The sequence below is a fragment of the Rutilus rutilus genome (genome assembly GCF_951802725.1).
Source record: "Rutilus rutilus genome assembly, chromosome: 6".
Lineage (NCBI taxonomy): Eukaryota > Metazoa > Chordata > Actinopteri > Cypriniformes > Leuciscidae > Rutilus > Rutilus rutilus.
The window spans coordinates 2112902-2131966 of record NC_140214.1 but is presented as its reverse complement, the minus strand read 5'-3'; the positions used below and the strand labels follow the sequence as shown (position 1 = coordinate 2131966).

The window sequence follows — 19065 nt, the reverse complement described above, 5'->3', positions numbered from 1 at the left end:
GACTGGAGTGTTTTTGAAGCTGCTGCCAGCGATCTGGACGAGCTCACAGAGACTGTAACATCATACATCAATTTCTGTGAGGATTTATGCATCCCTACCAGGACTTACTTATCATTCAACAATGATAAACCATGGTTCACACCAAAACTCAGACAGCTTCGTCAGGTCAAAGAAGATGCCTACAGGAGTGGGGATATGATCTTGTATAATCAGGCCAGGAACACATTGACAAAGGAGATTGAAGTGGCTAAGAAGAGCTATGCCAAAAAGCTGGAAAACCAGTTTTCCTCCAACGACCCTGCATCAGTGTGGAAAGGCCTGAAAGACATTACCAACTACAAGACACCATCCCCCAGCATCGACAGCAACAAGCATCTTGCGAACGAGCTGAATGTCTTTTACTGTAGATTTGAGACCCCCGATCAGACACCCCACACCCGCCCTGACCATCTCTCTACACAGCCATCAACACCTCCAGCCATCCCCCTCCCCTCCCCCCCTGCACTTCAGATCAGTGAGGATAATGTGCGTCAGATCTTCAGGAAACAGAAGAGAAGGAAAGCACCAGGCCCAGACGGTGTTTCACCAGCCTGTCTGAAAACCTGCGCTGACCAGCTGGCCTCTATCTTCTCACTGATCTTCAACAGATCACTGGAGCAGTGCAAAGTCCCTTTCTGCTTTAAACGCTCCACCATCATCCCAATCCCGAAGAAACCAAAGATCACAGGACTCAATGACTACAGACCTGTTGCCTTAACATCTGTGGCCATGAAGTCATTCGAAAGACTGGTGTTAGCATATCTGAAGGACATCACTGGACCCTTGCTGGACCCCCTGCAGTTTGCCTACAGAGCAAACCGGTCTGTGGATGATGCGGTCAATATGGGACTGCATTACACCCTACAACATCTGGACAAACCAGGGACCTATGCAAGGATTCTGTTCGTGGACTTTAGTTCTGCCTTCAACACCATCGTCCCATCACTGCTCCAGACCAAACTGACCCAGCTCTCTGTCCCTAGCTCCATCTGTCAATGGATCACCAGCTTTCTGACAGACAGACAACAGCTAGTCAGAATGGGCAAAATCACGTCCGACAGCCGCACCATCAGCACCGGTGCTCCACAGGGATGTGTTCTCTCACCACTGCTCTTCTCCCTGTACACAAATGACTGCACCTCTAAAGACCCCTCTGTCAAGCTCCTGAAGTTTGCGGACGACACTACTGTTATCGGACTCATCCGGAACGGTGACGAGTCTGCGTACAGACAGGAGGTGGAGCAGCTGGCTCTTTGGTGCAGTTATAACAACCTGGAGCTGAACACGCTCAAAACAGTGGAGATGATCGTGGACTTCAGGAGAAACCCCCCTGCACTCCCTTCACTCACCATCATGGACAGCACTGTGACTGCAGTAGAGTCATTCAGGTTCCTGGGCACCACCATCTCTCAGGATCTGAAGTGGGACACTCACTTAAGCCCCTTTCACACAGCGCATTGAACCCGGGAAATTGCCGGCAAATTGCCGGAACGCCTTCTGTGTGAACGCAAACACGACCCGGGTTTAATGCCGGGATCGATGCCGGGTTGGGGACCTAGTAACATTGCCGTATTCAGTCCCGGGACGCGCGCTGTGTGAACAAAAGCCGTAATAATGCCGTGTCGTAGTGATGACGCTGAAGCCGGGATCGTTCGCCAGCTGTGAAACGGTACGAAATGCGCAATTTTATGATCGAATCAGAGAAATAAATGCACAAGCGTGGTTTCTCGAGAGAGAAATCGCAGCTCATAAGCAAACTGAAGACGCTGCTGAGACATTACAAGTCACATCGATGTCACGTGTCTTTCCGGGACATACACGGGTTGTGTGTGAATGCACTCTCTGATTCCGGAAAATCACTGGCAGTGTGAATGAACCAAAATCAAATGAACCCGGGTCAAATCCCGGGTCACTTTATCCGTGTATTTTCCGGAATCTCTGTGTGAAAGGGGCTATAGACTCTATTGTGAAGAAAGCCCAACAGAGACTGTACTTCCTGCGTCAGCTGAGGAAATTCAACCTGCCACAGGAGCTGCACGTACAGTTCTACTCAGCTGTCATCCAGTCCATCCTCTGCACTTCCATCACCGTCTGGTTCGGCTCTGCTTCCAAAACCGACCTCCGTAGACTACAGCGGATAGTTCGGACTGCTGAGCGAATCACTGGCACTACCCTTCCCACACTCAAAGAACTGTACTCATCCAGAGTGAGTAAAAGGGCTCGCAAAATCACTCTGGACCCGTCACACCCAGCACACTTTCTGTTTGAACTGTTACCATCTGGTCGACGCTACAGAGCACCGAGCACAAAAACAACCAGACACAGGAAAAGTTTCTTTCCCCAGGCCATCTACCTCATGAACACTTAAATGTTCCCCTACTGTGAAACAAACATGTGCAATACTTCATTATAGCACCTTATAACTTTCTATATATATATATATATATATATATATATATATATATATATATATATATATATATATATATATATATTTTTTTTTTTTTAATTTATACCTGTGTTACTTGTCACTTGTCTTGTCACTTTATATTGTATGTGTACTGGAAGCTACTGTCACCAAGACAAATTCCTTGTATGCGCTAGCATACTTGGCAATAAAGCTCTTTCTGATTCTGATTCTGATTCAAACAGACTGTCCGGCATTTCCTAATTTCTCAATTCTTACAATATGGTAGGCTACTGTTTGTATTATTGCCTAACACAATTTTCACGATTTCAATGTTGATTCAATATTGACTCTTTGGATAAATATTAGGTAGGCTATACAGTAGATAGCCTACATGTTAATTTTTCTCAAGAAAAAATACATCTCACAATGCTGTAAACATACAGAGAGTCCTATCAGCTGGTATTATTAAAGGTTAAAAATAACAAATGAAATTAAATATAATGTGATCTGTTTCGACCCCACTCTGACCGTCACTACGGTATAATAGAATGATAACCTTCGTTCCGCCTTCTCTCGAGACCTTATGTAAACAGAGTCACGCCCATGACCCTGGAAGCGGAAACGTCACACGCTATAAAAGGCGAGTTAAACTTCATTCTCTTTACCTTTTTTGCCGGAGAGACCTGGTACAGGTAGGAACCGAATTATATTGTTATTCACCATTCAATTCATCACCCAAGTGGTGCAGGTGCCTTGTGCCCCTGTGAATTGTGGTGTTTTATTTTTTGTATTACCTGTGCAATCACTTAATTCAATATGCTTGAAAAAAAAAAAGGACAAAAGAACGAAGCTGTTGGTGACAAAGGCCTGCATGCGGGCCTTACTCCATTGGAGGGACAAGGACTTTCTCCGCAGGGGAACCCCACTGGGCAATCTTCCTCACAGAAGATCAGTGATAACAACAGACGCATCACTGACAGGCTGGGGAGCCGTTTGGGAAGGCAGGTCAGTAAGGGGCAAATGGGATCCCCATTGGTCATCAGAACACATAAATGTGCTCGAACTGAGGGCTGTTCATCTTGCTCTCAAGGGTCTGTTACCATTTTTTCAAAATCACTACACTGTCTTCAGGTGGCAACGAACCTGCTGACATGGGCAGGGCCACGGCTGTCCTCACTGAGAGCAATCCACATCTCGGGTGTGACAAACAGAGAAGCCGACATTTTGTCCAGAACAGGACCTCTCCCAGGAGAGTGGCGGTTGCACATGGAGGTAATAGCCCAAATTTGGACCCGATACGGGACAGCTCATGTAGATCTCTTTGCTTCCAGGGAGACGACCCATTGCCTGGGATGGTACTCCCTCACGGTACAAGAGGGCAGTTTAGGCCTGGATGCTCTGTCGCAAGAGTGGCCGACAGGCTTATTATATGCTTTTCCCCCCTTTCCTCTGATTACTCAGGTCCTCCAGAGGATCAGAGAGGGTCATTGCACAGAACACTTTCTTGTCAAAATTTCAAAATGGCAGCCGTTGTTTTGTGCCACTGTCTCCTCAATCTTCTCCAGCAGCTCCTTGACCTGAGTGTCGTCACTCCTGTTGTAATTGTTGAGAACATGAAACCTGTTCCCACATTTGTCCAGCAGCCACTGGAGATCCGGCCCTTCACTCTCAATGTGCTGCTCTATAGATGTGTGTAACAGAGAGTCTCCACCAGTGAACAGCACTATAGTGTGACTCCAGACTCTCTCACTGAGAAGATCCAGATGCTCCTGCAATGCTTTTCTTATATTCTCTTTAAATCTAATGTCCACGCGTATGATCAGTAGTACAGCGTGTGGTCCTGGAGGACACAGAGACACACTGAGCAAAATCTCCTGTTTCAGTAACTCAGGACTGAACTCTACAGAGGAAAACCTCCTCCACCATCCTGGAGCTTCAATGGCAGTGATGTGTCTGTCTGCTACTTCTCCATGTCTCTTCACACACTGAGCAGATTTCTTCAAGTCAAACTCCTCTCTGCCCAGGATGGTGTTTCCAGCTGAACTCTTACCAGCTCCTCTATATCCCATCAACACAATCCTGAGCTCTGAGAGACGTTGGGCGTCACCTGCAACAAATACAGAACAAACACACTTCTTAAGGTGGGTAACATCTTAAATCTTCTTAAATAATCTTTCTTTGTGAAAAAGGAGTTACTGAAATTAAATTGTCCCTCTAAACCAATGCATAAAGGGGGTCGCACACCGGACGAGAAGCTCGTTGCTAAGTCTGCAGTCTGAAGACTTTACCTCAGAGCGTCCGTTAACTGAATGAATTGAGAATATCACCTGAAAATTTGATAACATCAGCAATTTTCATTCAAACAGCTGATTTCTGTAAATGAATGTAAAACTAAATGTATATTGCAGCACAGGGTGAAGTCAGTATATACATTAAATGTACATTTATTTGTCTCAAATCGTTGTTAATGTAAAACTTTGTAAATGGCGCTCTGTGGCGCGGCAGGATTTTGAACAAGGTCCTGAGCTGTAGCTGGGCGCCGCGGACAGATGCCGAATGGCGGCGCCGGTGTGTGTACACTGATAGAGAATAATGTGTTCGAATTTTAAAGACGTGGTGCGGTGTGGCGCTGCGCTTCTCGTCCGGTGTGTGACCCCCTTAAATTAAGCTTTTTTTAACCAAATAAACTATAGTTCCACCAGCAGTCTAGTAGTTTTTACTTGTAATGTACTTTCAAAGTGTGTTTGACGGGACTCACTCCCTGGTGCTTCAGAACAGCGACAAACATGAGGCGTGTCTATAGGTGTAAAGCTGATGTTTAAGATTATATTCAAGACAAGATGTTTGCAGTTTTATTTTCTTTATTTATTTATTTTTGTATTGTTTTCTATGAATTAGGTAAATTGATTTCTGTTATCAAAAGCACACATGAAGAACAGGATTGTTTAAGAAATGAAAGCGCTTATTTCCTTCAGTTACAGATTTTAGGGGCCGTCACTGTGAGCTGCTTTGAACCCATCTATTGGGAATGCCTCTACAAATAGCGGTTAATGACAAGAAGTTTCTTGCTATTATTGCTGTGACTGTTACATTTTCATGATTTACTTAATATACTCAGTGTGTATCTGCACTATAAAGTATATGGACTCACTCATCTGTGATCTGATGTTTTCTCTCCTTTTTTGCATCCTCTTCATTCGTTCTTCTGCTCTCTCTTCCTCTGCTCTTCTTCTCTCTTTCACCTCCTGTAAAATCTTTCTGTCTATTTCAAAATGGCAGCCGTTGTTTTGTGCCACTGTCTCCTCAATCTTCTCCAGCAGCTCCTTGATCTGAGTGTCGTCTCTCCTGTTGTGATTGTTGAGAACATGAAACCTGTTCCCACATTTGTCCAGCAGCCGCTGGAGATCCGGCCCTTCACTCTCAATGTGCTGCTCTATAGATGTGTCTAACAGAGAGTCTCCATGAGTGAACAGCACTATAGTGTGACTCCAGACTCTCTCACCGAGAAGATCCAGATGCTCCTGAAATGCTTTTCTGTCAGTCTCTTTAAATGTGTAGTTCACACATATGATCAGTAGTACAGCGTGTGGTCCTGGAGGACACAGAGACACACTGAGCAAAATCTCCTGTTTCAGAAACTCAGGACTCTCCTCTACAGAGGAATACCTCCACCATCCTGGAGCTTCAATGGCAGTGATGTGTCTGTCTGCTACTTCTCCATGTCTCTTCACACACTGAGCAGATTTCTTCAAGTCAAACTCCTCTCTGCTCAGGATGGTGTTTCCAGCTGAACTCTTACAGGCTCCTCTATATCCCATCAACACAATCCTGAGCTCTGAGAGACGTTGGGCGTCACCTGCAACAAATACAGAACAAACACACTTCTTAAGGTGGGTGACATCTTAAATCTTCTTAAATAATCTCTCTCTGTGAAAAAGGGGTTCCTGAAATTAAATTGTCCCTCTAAACCAATGAATAAATCTCTCTCTTGTGTGTGTTCTCATCTGGGAAAGCATTATCAATGCACTGGTGGCTATTAGCACCAACAAATACATGACTGTATTACATTTACATTAATTTACTAGATGGGAAGAAAGTAAAAAAATACCATTTCTGTCAGGTCCATTAAGTCAAGAACACACAGACAATAAAAATAAAGAATTTTCATTGAATAGATTGCAAGCAAGTTGATGTTCCTGAATTGAAATTTGGCGGTATGGCTCTGTTCAGGGAGTCCTCTGACCTTTCATGAGCACCATGAAATAGCAGAGAGTCAGAGGACAGCAGCAGCAGCATTAGGGAACGCTCACACAGTTTAGGACTGTGAGAGCTAAAATATCCCCCCAAACAAAACCACACCTGGCAATCCTCTGAGATACAGAGGATGATTTTATTTTAACAATTATGCTTAGTAATCTACGAATATGCAGATAATTTGCAATATGTTATAATCAGATGAGTCCTGACCACCCATGAGTTAGCAGAATCAGGGGACAGGAGCAGCAGTATGTTATAATCAGATGAGTCCCCTGACCATTCATGAATTAGCAGAAGTCAGGGGACAGCAGCAGTATGAGGAGATAGCAACAGCATATAGAGACAGCATTATCAGCATGAGGGGATGCAGCAGCAGCATAAGGGCTCTCACATTATTTTGACTAGATGATGAGCTATTCCCCCCAAAACAGAAATTGAGTGTCTCGAACGGTGTCGTCTGAGCCACCCTAATTTAGCAATTTATATTATGGTAAAAATTAATTAATTACTGAAATGACTATTCAAGACTCTAATAGCTAAAACATTCTGTTACCTAGAATTATCTGACTTTGAACTGTTTTGACAGTCTGCAGTGTAAGCGCTATGAAGAGATGACTAAGCCATCTTCTGAGAAACAAGCTAGATGAAGGAATTAAACAACCTTTTACCAGCATACAGATCAGCAGAAGCGAGCAGCAAGCATGTATGAGCAAACTGAATGTGCTTTAAATAGGGCGCCTTGTTTGAGCTTTGGCCATTGAGCAGCGAGGGGAGTTAACCAGCTAATGCAGCTCAGCTGGAGCAGATCAGCTGACGGGACAGTGTTCTTAGCAAACAGCATTAGCAGCGTCTTGACTACCTGGCCTGCCAGAACTGACGCTGACGCTCAATTTGTGACTGCTTATATATTTAAAAGACTTTATGAAAAAAAAAACAGCCTAAATTGGCATAATCAGATCCAAAATCTTATCTGTATTGACCAATATGAAAGTAGTAAAAGTGTCTCACAAAAACTTTGAACATGTTGACATTTTTCTTTTATAGAAATAGCTTTTAATCTTACAAATCTCCATTTTACATGACATATTTTTGCCTTAGTTGGAGATCCAAATAAAATATAGTTCCACCAGCAGTCTAGTAGTTTTTACTTGTAATGTACTTTCTAAGTGTTTGACGGGACTCACTTCCTGGTGCTTCAGAACAGCGACAAACATGAGGCGTCTATAGGTGTAAAGCTGATGTTTAAGATTATATTCAAGACAAGATGTTTGCAGTTTCTTCTTCTTTCTTTCTTTATTTTTGTATTGTTTACTATGGATTAGGTAAAGGGATTTCCATTATCAAAAGCACAAATGAAGAACAGGACAGTGTTGTTTTTGGCAGCACTTTTAGTTTTAGTCTTAGTTTTAGTCTTTTGGACGAAAATGCTTTTTAGTTTTAGTCACATTTTAGTCACTTATAAATTTGATAGTTTTAGTCAAGTTTTAGTCGACGAAAACACAAAAAAGTTTTAGTCAATTTTAGTAAAAAAAAAAAAAAAAAAAAGGTCTTTAACAATTTATTTAGGTTAAAAAGTATTGGAAATAGGCTTAGGTTTGACAGGTTGTAGGAAGTGTTGCAATTCATAATTTTTTTTTTGTGAAAAATAACCCCTGAAATGATTACTTCTGGTGAATACTGTGGAAACTAATTGATACATTTAGATAAATATATTTCATATAGCATATTATAATACAACTTATTAGGCCTAATGCCTTTATATTTATAGAATAGCAAAGTAGGCCTAATCAATATACAAGACTGAACCACATAGATGTGAAATATAAAGGCTATCATGATCATTTTGCCAACAATGAACCATGGATTTGTTTAGTTTATAATACGTTTTATTTTTAACTTAAACAAATACAATAACATTCAAAACTCACCGGCTTAGACTGCATTTGAAGAAAGATAAACACAACAGTTTTCTGTAGCCTTCTGTGCGAATTTATTCAACAGAATTATTAGATTATCTCCTGATGCGTGCTGCTTAATATCACACACTCCGCCGTGACAAACGAAAAAAAAAAAAAACGCGACGGCATATGGTACAATTGGCCTTGTATTCATTGTCCCTCACGCATTCCAGCCACGGGTATTTTAATCCCATTCAATTTTACATTTCTGTGCTCTTTTCTTTTTCGCCGGCTGCTCGGAGGTCATTTTTACATTTCCCGCTGTTGTCACTTGTCGTCATCGTTGCTACGATACGTGACTCACAATGACTGAAACGACCAATTAAAAGGGCATTCTCTGATGATGTTCCAAGATGTTAAAAAAGCTACGCTGATCATAGACAAACAGGGGGAGAAATTAGTATCTACCGCACCGTCGGTTTTTTTTCTCATAGCCTACAAATGTCTTTGTTCATAGTCTGACATATTAGAAGCTATGTGTCTGTCATGGATTTGCACTGAATTAATTCTCAAAAATACGGAACGGAACAAGACTTTATTGTGTCAAATACGTGATGATTCAACCGTCAGACGTGTAATAATTTTCGTTCCATCTCGTCTCGTCAACGAAAACTCGAAAACGTCTCGTCATGTTTTAGTCACCTTGGAGCCATTTTTAGCTAGTCATCGTCGCGTTATCGTCATAAAAAAAAGGTGCGTCAACGAAATCATTTCGTTATCGTCATCGTTGACGAAAACAACACTGGAACAGGATTGTTTAAGAAATGAAAGCGCTTATTTCCTTCAGTTACAGATTTTAGGGGCCGTCACTGTGAGCTGCTTTGAACCCATCTATTGGGAATGCCTCTACAAATAGCGGTTAATGACAAGAAGTTTCTTGCTATTATTGCTGTTACTGAAACATTTTCATGATTTACTTAATATAGTCAGTGTGTATCTGCACTATAAAGTATATGGACTCACTCATCTGTGATCTGATGTTTTCTCTCCTTTTTTGCGTCCTCTTCATTCGTTCTTCTGCTCTCTCTTCCTCTGCTCTTCTTCTCTCTTTCACCTCCTGTAAAATCTTTCTGTCTATTTCAAAATGGCAGCCGTTGTTTTGTGCCACTGTCTCCTCAATCTTCTCCAGCAGCTCCTTGATCTGAGTGTCGTCACTCCTGTTGTGATTGTTGAGAACATGAAACCTGTTACCACATTTGTCCAACAGCCGCTGGAGATCCGGCCCTTCACTCTCAATGTGCTGCTCTATAGATGTGTCTAACAGAGAGTCTCCACCAGTGAACAGCACTATAGTGTGACTCCAGACTCTCTCACTGAGAAGATCCAGATGCTCCTGCAATGCTTTTCTCTCAGTCTCTTTAAATCTATCGTCCACACGTATGATCAGTAGTACAGCGTGTGGTCCTGGAGGACACAGAGACACACTGAGCAAAATCTCCTGTTTCAGTAACTCAGGACTCTTCTCTACAGAGTTAATCCTCCACCATCCAGGAGCTTCAATGACAGTGATGTGTCTGTCTGCTACTTCTCCATGTCTCTTCACACACTGAACAGATGTCTCCAAGTCAAACTCCTCTCTGCCCAGGATGGTGTTTCCAGCTGAACTCTTACCAGCTTCTCTATATCCCATCAACACAATCCTGAGCTCTGAGAGATGTTGGGCATCACCTGCAACAAATACAGAACAAACACACTTCTTAAGGTGGGTGACATCTTAAATCTTCTTAAAGAAATCTCTCTCTGTGAAAAGGGGTTCCTGAAATTAAGTTCACCTTATCTGTATGGGTGTCAAACTACACATTAATTAATTAAAATTACATCTAAGTGTATCTCACACATTAATTAAACTCTGAAATCAGAGTTGAGCAAAGGTTATCGATGAATAATAATTCTGAAGAAAAGAAAATAGCTTAATTTCAATGATCTGCAGACAAAACAACAGATCACAGAACACACCGATTAAGCAAGACTAAATTCCAAATAGCTTCAGAATAATGTTTTCAGAAAGTATATTTAAAAAAAAAGAATTAGGCTAAATTATCCCTCTAAACCAGGGATAGGCAACTCCGGTCCTGGAGGGCCACTGTCCTGCAGAATTTAGCTCCAACCCTAATTAAACACACCTGAACAAGGCAATCAGTGTTTTCAGGATTACTAGATAGATACAGGCAGGTGAGTTTTTATCAGGGCTGAAGCTAAACTCTGCAGGACAGTGGCCCTCCAGGACCGGAGTTGCCTATCCCTGCTCTAAACCAATGAAGAAATCTTTCTCTTGTGCGTTTTCTCACCGGGGAAAGCATTATCAATGCACTGGTGGCTATTAGCACCAGCAAATACATGACTGTGTAAGACTGGAGAAACTGGAAGAACTGTAAGAAAAAGAGGAAATTAACATTTAAAGGGATACTCCACTTTTTTCGGAAATATGCTCATTTTACAACTCCCCCAGAGTTAAACAGATGAGTTTTACCGTTTTAGAATCCATTCAGCCGAACTCCGGGTCTGACGGTACCACTTTTAGCATAGCTTAGCATAGATCATTGATTCAGACGAGTCCAGTAGCATTTCTTTCAAAATGACCAAAGAGTTTCAATATTTTTCCTATTTAAAACTTGACTCTTCTGTAGTTAAACTCATTCTCATTCCGGCGTAATAATCAAGGAACTGTGCGGCCGTACCATGGGCACCTAAAAATAGTCCCCAGCTCGGTAACTTCTTCCAACGTGACCGGGACTAAGTTTGTCTAACCTATTAGACCTATTTTCAGGCGCTGCATCATATCACTACGCCTGCTGCACCCATGGTACGGCCGCACAGTTCCTTGATTATTACGCCGGAATGAGAGTAGTTCCTAGCCATATAGGCTTAGAAAATCGCAACTTTTCATTTTCCGTCGATCTTAGTACACGGTTTAACTACAGAAGAGTCAAGTTTTAAATAGGAAAAATATTGAAACTCTTTGGTCATTTTGAAAGAAATGCTACTGGACTCGTCTGAATCAATGATCTATGCTAAGCTATGCTAAAAGTGGTACCGTCAGACCCGGAGTTCGGCTGAATGGATTCTAAAACGGTAAAACTCAACTGTTTAACTCTGGGGGAGGTGTAAAATGAGCATATTTCCGAAAAAAGTGGAGTATCCCTTTAAAGGGGTCATATTATGCCATTTTTGTACAAGCTAATATGATTCTTTAGGGTCTAAATTCAAAGTTTGTAATATAATTTAATTAAAAATTCTCATTAGTATTGTAAGAAAACACTAATTTTACCTGGTCAAAAACAACTCTGTTTTCAGCATGCCTTTTAAGTGCATGTGTCTTTAAATGATAATGAGCTTTGCTCACCCCACCCCTCTGTTCTGTGCATACACCATTTGTAACACAATAACCATAACGCGTTGTTCATTATAAACGTGGGATTATGAATTATATTGAGAACGTCGTACATAGAAAACATGCCGTAATGTACCCTGAGTGTAAACCTTAGCCTCATTCATCGTGAAGCGTGCAAGCGATTTGCAAAGATTAATATAAATATTAATATAAAGGTTAATAAAACATTACACTCTACTTCTGGAGGTGCAGCAGGAACACGAATAGTAGGTACCGATCCTTTTTTAAGGAGCAGCTTCTTAGCAAAACCAGCTTTATACTGACCCTCGTTTGTAAAGCAGTCTGGTGTGAAATGATTCGCGCAAACATGAAAGCATTGACGTTGATCGTGGGGAATATTCCCTTCGAAAACAAAACTCAGCCACTGCGTCTTCAGCGGTTTGGATTTAGGAACATCAAAATGACTGCTGTGTGCCTTATTGCACCCAAGAGCAGAACACCACAGTCGCTTAGACGCCATTCTGCTCCAGCGTATCAACAATGACCGCGCAGACTATGATGACAGACAGCTTGCTCACAAGCGAGGGTGGGTCTGTGTTGAAACGCTGCTGTCAATCAACAATCGTGGGAGGGGCGTCCGATCTTGTGACTTCACAAAATCAAACGGCTTGATTTGAGACAGGGGAAAACATATTAGAAGATAAAAAAAAAACACTGGATGGATTTTTATAATTTTATGATGGTTGTGTACAGGCACTGCCAACACACATTTCAGTACAGTCAACTTGTAAAGAAGTGCATGTACCATTATATGACCCCTTTAAACTCTCTTGCTATATTACCATCCCCATTCGAGATACGATCACACTTGAGTTGATCACCTCACAATTTACACATCATTCCCTTCACCCATCCCTACCTCAATTCACCCAAAAATCTATATGTCACTTGAAATGTCTCAATGCGACTGGTACAAAGGTCTCATTCCCAACTTCTGTCCCCAGTAAGTCTGGGACGGTGACTAATGCAAATTCCCATTGTGAATTCATGTTTGGCCCGTGATGCGGTGTGTGGCCGAGACACTCGGCATCATGTATTTTCTAATGTCAGGTTCGCATCTTCTCTCTTTATTCCAGAGCATTTGATGTTTTGCATTTATTATCTTTGAACTGATTATGAAATTGGCATGATACATTTACCTGACATAATAAATTATTACATTTGATTTATTCTGACTCACTCTGAAATTGTTTTCCCAAGTAGATTAAACAGATTCGTATGTTACTGCAAGTCTGCGTTAGATAAGTTAGATGCGTTAGATAACTACTGAAGTAAACTTTACTTTAAATTCAAGTGTATGCGAAACCATGGGGGCTATACCAAAGTATCTTTGCTTGTGTAAGCATGAATGCGACCGATCTCAGGTATATAGCAATTACCTCTGTTTAGTGACCGAAGCTGGCAAGATTGTGATTGTGAGACCCGCGTTAAACAGAAGGGGTGAGGACCTATGAGCGACATTGCTTCCGAATATGAACGGGTAAAATATAAGTAAAGAGTTAAAAGGAATAAGCAAACATTCACTTACATTTAATGATGTTCGGATATCATTAAAACCTTTTTCATTTATGGAGTCAGATGAAATAATGAGGTAATACATATGAGAAAATGTATTTCATTTAATCTTGTGTTGTGTAAAAAGAAAGACAGAAACACGCAGAGACCTTCACCTGTTCTATCGGATACCACCATTGGACCAATCTAGACGGGCTTACAATTGTATTACATTTATTTACATTAATTTACTAATTGGAAAGAAAGCCAAAAAATACCATTTGTGACTGCTTATATTTATAAAATAATTTTATGGCGGAAAAAAACAGCCTAAATTGGCATAAACAGATCCAAAATCGTATCTGTATTGATCAATATGAAAGCAGTAAAAGTGTCTCGCAAAAAACTGTGAACATGTTGACATTTTGTCTTTCATAAAAATAGCTTCTAATCTTACAAGTGTTCATTTTACATGACATGCAGACATAGGCAAGACGGCTCACGCGCCTATTGGCTGCCCTGCGGCAACTGCAGCAGCCTATCGAGAGGCCCCGTGGTGACGTCAGAACCAATGGAGGCGCTTCGCGCCCATTCCGTCACGACCCGCCGAAACGGCCGTGGTCTGGGCCTATAAATATAGCTCGAAAGGCTGGTAATCTGATTTTTCATCTCTTCAGCGAAGCTCACACATCGCTGGATCCTGAGAGAAGAAGCCGAGCCGTCAGAAGAAGCCTTTCAGCGGGATGAGCTCTGCATCTGAAGCCGCTGGCCGCGCCGTCAGAAGAAGCCTTTCAGCGGGACGAGCTCTGCATCTGAAGCCGCTAACCGCCGCATTCAGCCGCCGTTCCTGCTGCGCTATCCGGCGCACCATATCCTTTTCACTGCTAGTGTGTGTTCGCCGGCGCCCCTCACATTTTTCTCTCTAAAAGAGCCGAGCGTCTTTTTCAAGATGTCTCGTACCCTCTGTGGCTCAGCGACGGGGACCGCCATGTCATCTGCGTTTCCTGCCTGGGTGAAGATCATGCAGCTCTCGCGCTCGCTGACGGCGGATGCCCTCACTGCGAGCTATTGCCAATGGTGACTCTGAGGAATCGCCTGGCATTTTTCATAGAGGCTGCGCCTCCGCCCGCTGTGGTGCCGCACCGTAAAAAGCGCCGTGCTCAGCGGGTTCCGGAACCTCCTCCCACAGATCGAAGCTCGCCGGTTCGCCCGCCAGCTTCGCCGCCTGCTTCGCCTGAGTGTCTTACTTCCAGACAGCAGCCGCCGTCTGCCACCGCTTCCGTGTTGGACGACAACGAAGAAGTGGCATTTGTAGAGGAGGACAGCTGCTCTATCCTGGCGTCGGGCAGTGAGGATTGGTCGAGCTCCTTGGATCTCGCACCCTCTGCTCACGAGCCTTCCGGGAAAAGGGCTAGCATCGAAACAGAGCTGACGTGTCTGCTCACGCAGGCCGTGGAAAACCTCGGCCTCGAGTGGTCGACACCCGCGGAGCCAGCGCACAACCGGCTGGATGGTCTTTTTATTCAAAAAGACAGCGTCTTGCCGCCTTCAAGACCCACGCCGTTTCTTCCTGAGCTTCATGAAGAACTCGCAAAGTCTTGGAGCGCCCCCTTCTCAGCCAGGTTGCGTACCTCTGCTTCGACTGCATTCTCTGCGGTGGAAGAAGCTGTAGCAGCCCATCTTTGCCCGCCCTCTGCTGGATGGCGCACTAAGACGGCGCTACCATCCAAAGCCTGCCACACTATTTCAGCTTTGCACAGTCGCGCTTACCCCACCGCTGGGCAGGCTGCGTCAGCGCTGCACACTATGGCCACCCTGCAGATTTTCCAGGCCGACCTTCTCCGAAAACTGGACGAGGGAGGACTGGAAGCTATCAGCTTGCCGGATTTAAGAAGTGCTACGGATTTTGCACTCCGCGCCACTAAATCCGCTGCTCAGGCCATAGGGCGGAACATGGCCTCTCTCACCGTTGCTGAGAGACATTTATGGTTGACGCTCTCTGAGATGCCGGACTCGGAGCGCACCGCGTTCCTCGACGCCCCCATCTCTCCTGTTGGCCTCTTTGGATTGTCCGTCAAAGATTTCGCGGACAGATTCGCCGAGGTGCAGAAAACGTCACAGGCCATGAAACATTTTCTGCCAAAGCGCTCCAGCTCTACGACAGGCCGCTCTAAACAGCCGTCTGCTCGAAGCTCCCAGCCGCAGCCCCCGCCCGCCGCCACCTCACTGCGTCGACAGGCCCGAGGCTCGAGGCCGCGCTCTTGTTCTGCCAGCCGCCGCCCCCCGCGTGGGCCCCGGCCGAAGATTGAGATAAAGCCCGATTCAAGTCCCGCTGCGGCCAGACTTTCACCAAAACTTCTCGCTCGATCAGTTCCAGAAAATGCGACTGTTCCAGTGTATTCTGCAGTAAACAAGCCGGTACCACTGCCCGCTTGCCTGCACACAAACGCCGTTTTTACGGCGACCCAGTTGAATCTCTCAAAGAGTGTATTTCCTGGTGTTCCGGCCACGGCCGATGGTGTTATGAGTGTAGTAAAAATGCCCACTGCCCAGTGCTCATTCCTACACACAAGCACAGCCCGCCCCACAGGGCTCGCACACATAAAATCGACTCATGTCGATTGTGCATTAAATGTAGTGAATGTGCCCACGACCCAGTGCCCACAAACACTACACACTGCATGTCTCACGGTTTCTGTAAAAGCAAAACCAACGCACATACAGTCAGCTCAAGCCGACGGTGTTTTCGGTGTAGTAAATGTGCCCGCTGTCCCGTGCCCACATTCACTCGCAGACATCACAAACCCCACAGGGTTCCCCCCGCTCGCTCTCTCTCAGCAAACTGCCCTAAGAGAGCTGAGCGCGGGCAGGCTGCCCGCTGTGATCAGCGCACCCCCCACCTCGAACGCTGCAAGCATGGCGTCTATGTTGCAGCACACCGAAGCTCTCCGGCCGCCACTTTGTCACGGCCAGAGCCCAGATCTCATTCAACCCTTAGCTATTCATGCAAATGCGTGGGCGAAGCTTCCTGGGGTATCAGAATGGGTGCTGAACATTATAAGAAGAGGCTATTTGCTACAGTTTGCTCGACGTCCTCGCCGTTGCGCGAATCGAAACTACGGTGAAAGAGGAGGTAGCACACCTACTTCGTACCGAAATTGCGAAACTGTTGAGCAAAGGGGCCATAGAGCCTTTATCTCAAGCTCAGAGCGAAGGGGGTCTGTACAGCAGATTTTTTCTGGTACCGAAGAAAGACGGGGGTCTCAGACCCATTCTGGATCTAAGGCAGTTGAACAAAGCGCTTTCGAAACGCCGGTTCAAAATGCTCACGACCAGGAAAATCCTCGCGCAAATTCGCCCAGGGGACTGGTTTGTGTCAAATAGATCTGAAGGACGCGTATTTCCAAATACAAATAGCGTCACGTCACAGGCGATTTTTGAGATTCGCCTTCGAGGGCCAGGCATATCAATTCACAGTCCTACCGTTTGGCCTGTCTCTAGCACCCCGTACATTCACGATGTGCATGGACGCGGCGCTCGCACCCCTGAAACTTCGGGGGATGCGAGTTTTGAACTACTTGGAACGATTGGCTGGTTCTAGCTCAGTCACACTCAGAGCTCATAGAACACAGGACCATGTTACTCGAACATCTCGAGAATCTGGGTCTCAAAGTCAATTGGGCGAAGAGTTCACTGTCTCCCAGTCAGAGAATATCTTTTCTGGGCACAGAACTGGACTCGCTGTCTATGACAGCGCAGCTATCGCAGCAGCGCAGACTGGACATTCTGCGTATGACAGAAACCTTCCGCTGCGGTGCTATAGTCCCACTCAGAGAGTTTCAAAGGATGCTGGGTCTCATGGCCTCAGCATCATCGGTACTCCAGTTGGGTCTGCTTCGCATACGCCCACTGCAGTTCTGGCTGAAAGCGCGAGTACCGCGCCGAGCGTGGACCACCGGCCTTTTTCACCTCAAGGTCGATCAGAAATGCATTTCAGCTCTGAAACCTTGAAGAGCGATCGACTGGTACCAGTCAGGTGTAAGCCTGGGGACTTCCTCGAGTGTGAAGGTGGTGTCTACGGACGCCTCCACCTCGGGATGGGGAGCGCTGCTTGAGGGCAGACCGTTCTTTGGCCAGTGGTCAGAATGGGAAAAGCTCCTACACATAAACTGCTTGGAGATGATGGCAGTCGACAACACGCTGAGGCGTTTTCGTCCCCAGATAAAAGGACACCACGTCTTGGTCCGTTCGGACAACGTGTCAGTGGTGGCCTATATAAATCGCCAAGGAGGTATCAGGTCCTGAAACCTTCACAGGCTGACGGAGCGCCTCTTGGTCTGGGCTCAGCACAACTTGCGCTCTTTGAGAGCAGCGCACGTGCCTGGCCACCTGAATGTGGGACCAGACAGACTGTCCAGGAACAATGTTCCAGCAGGAGAATGGTCTCTACACCCACAGACAGTCCAGTTGCTGTGGGAGACATTCGGCAGAGCGGAAGTAGACCTGTTTGCGTCTCAGGAAAACGCTCACTGTCCGGAGTTCTTCTCCAAGAGCAGGGATGCGCTGGCCCATGTCTGGCCCCGCTGCCCGTTCTATGCTTTTCCCCCCGTCACGCTCCTGCCTCAGGTATTGGAGCGGATCAGGGAAAGCGGATGCCCAGTTCTGCTAGTGGCTCCGTTTTGGAAGAACCAGGCTTGGTTCCCGGTTCTGATGCAGCTGACAAGCACTGCCCCATGGCCGATACCAGTGAGGAGGGACCTCCTTTCTCAGGCCAAGGGCGCGATCTGGCATCCTCGCCCGGAGCTTTGGTCCCTACATGCGTGGGCCATCAACGGGTACCCGCTAACCTCCCGGCAGGAGTGTTAAACACGATCAGGCAGGCTAGGGCCCCCTCTACGAGACGGCTCTATTCCTCCAAATGGTCTGTGTTCTCCAGCTGGTGCACAGCCCGTGGCATATCGCCCCCAGATTGTGGGGTGGCGGGGGTTCTCTCCTTCCTGCAAGAGCTTCTGGATAAGGGCAGAACCCCATCCACGCTCAAGGTTTACGTGGCGGCCATTGCAGCGTTTACTAAACCGACGCTTGGCCAGTCACTTGGAAGGAGCGATATGGTCATTCGCTTCCTTAGGGGAGCTAAGAGGTTAAATCCTCCCAGACCTCCCTCAGTTCCCATGTGGGACCTTTCTACGGTCCTGGAAGCCATGAAAGGTGCCCCATTCGAGCCAATCCAAACGATAGACATTAAACACTTTAGTGTGTTTAGTGTTTAGTGTTTATTGTATATGTCCCCGAAGGGCAATTGGTTTTACAGCAAGACAGCATACAAAGGAACAATTTACAATACATTAAAAATCTGTAAAAGTTAAATTACATTTAAAATTAAAAAATTAACACGAAAATAAGTACACACACAAAGTACATACACAGAACCCAAACAACTACTTCCTTCCACCTAATCCCCCCATACCCGAATTTAACAGAGAGATGGAAGTAGGAATAAATGAATGTTTATACCT

General features: G+C 45.1%; 1 protein-coding gene across 1 annotated transcript in view; it reads right to left on the bottom strand.

Moving 5' to 3' along the window:
- LOC311291445 (uncharacterized protein) overlaps window positions 1–19065 on the bottom strand; it is a gene marked incomplete at its 3' end in the record, with an annotated part of 217044 nt that overhangs the window by 191276 nt on the left and 6703 nt on the right. The window contains exons 3-4 of the mRNA XM_084410480.1: window positions 9628–10332; window positions 5601–6305 (exon numbers count right to left, since the gene is read on the bottom strand). Of these exons, the coding sequence (XP_084266606.1) occupies window positions 5601–6305; window positions 9628–10332 (1410 nt within the window). The remainder of the gene's footprint in view (window positions 1–5600; window positions 6306–9627; window positions 10333–19065) is intronic.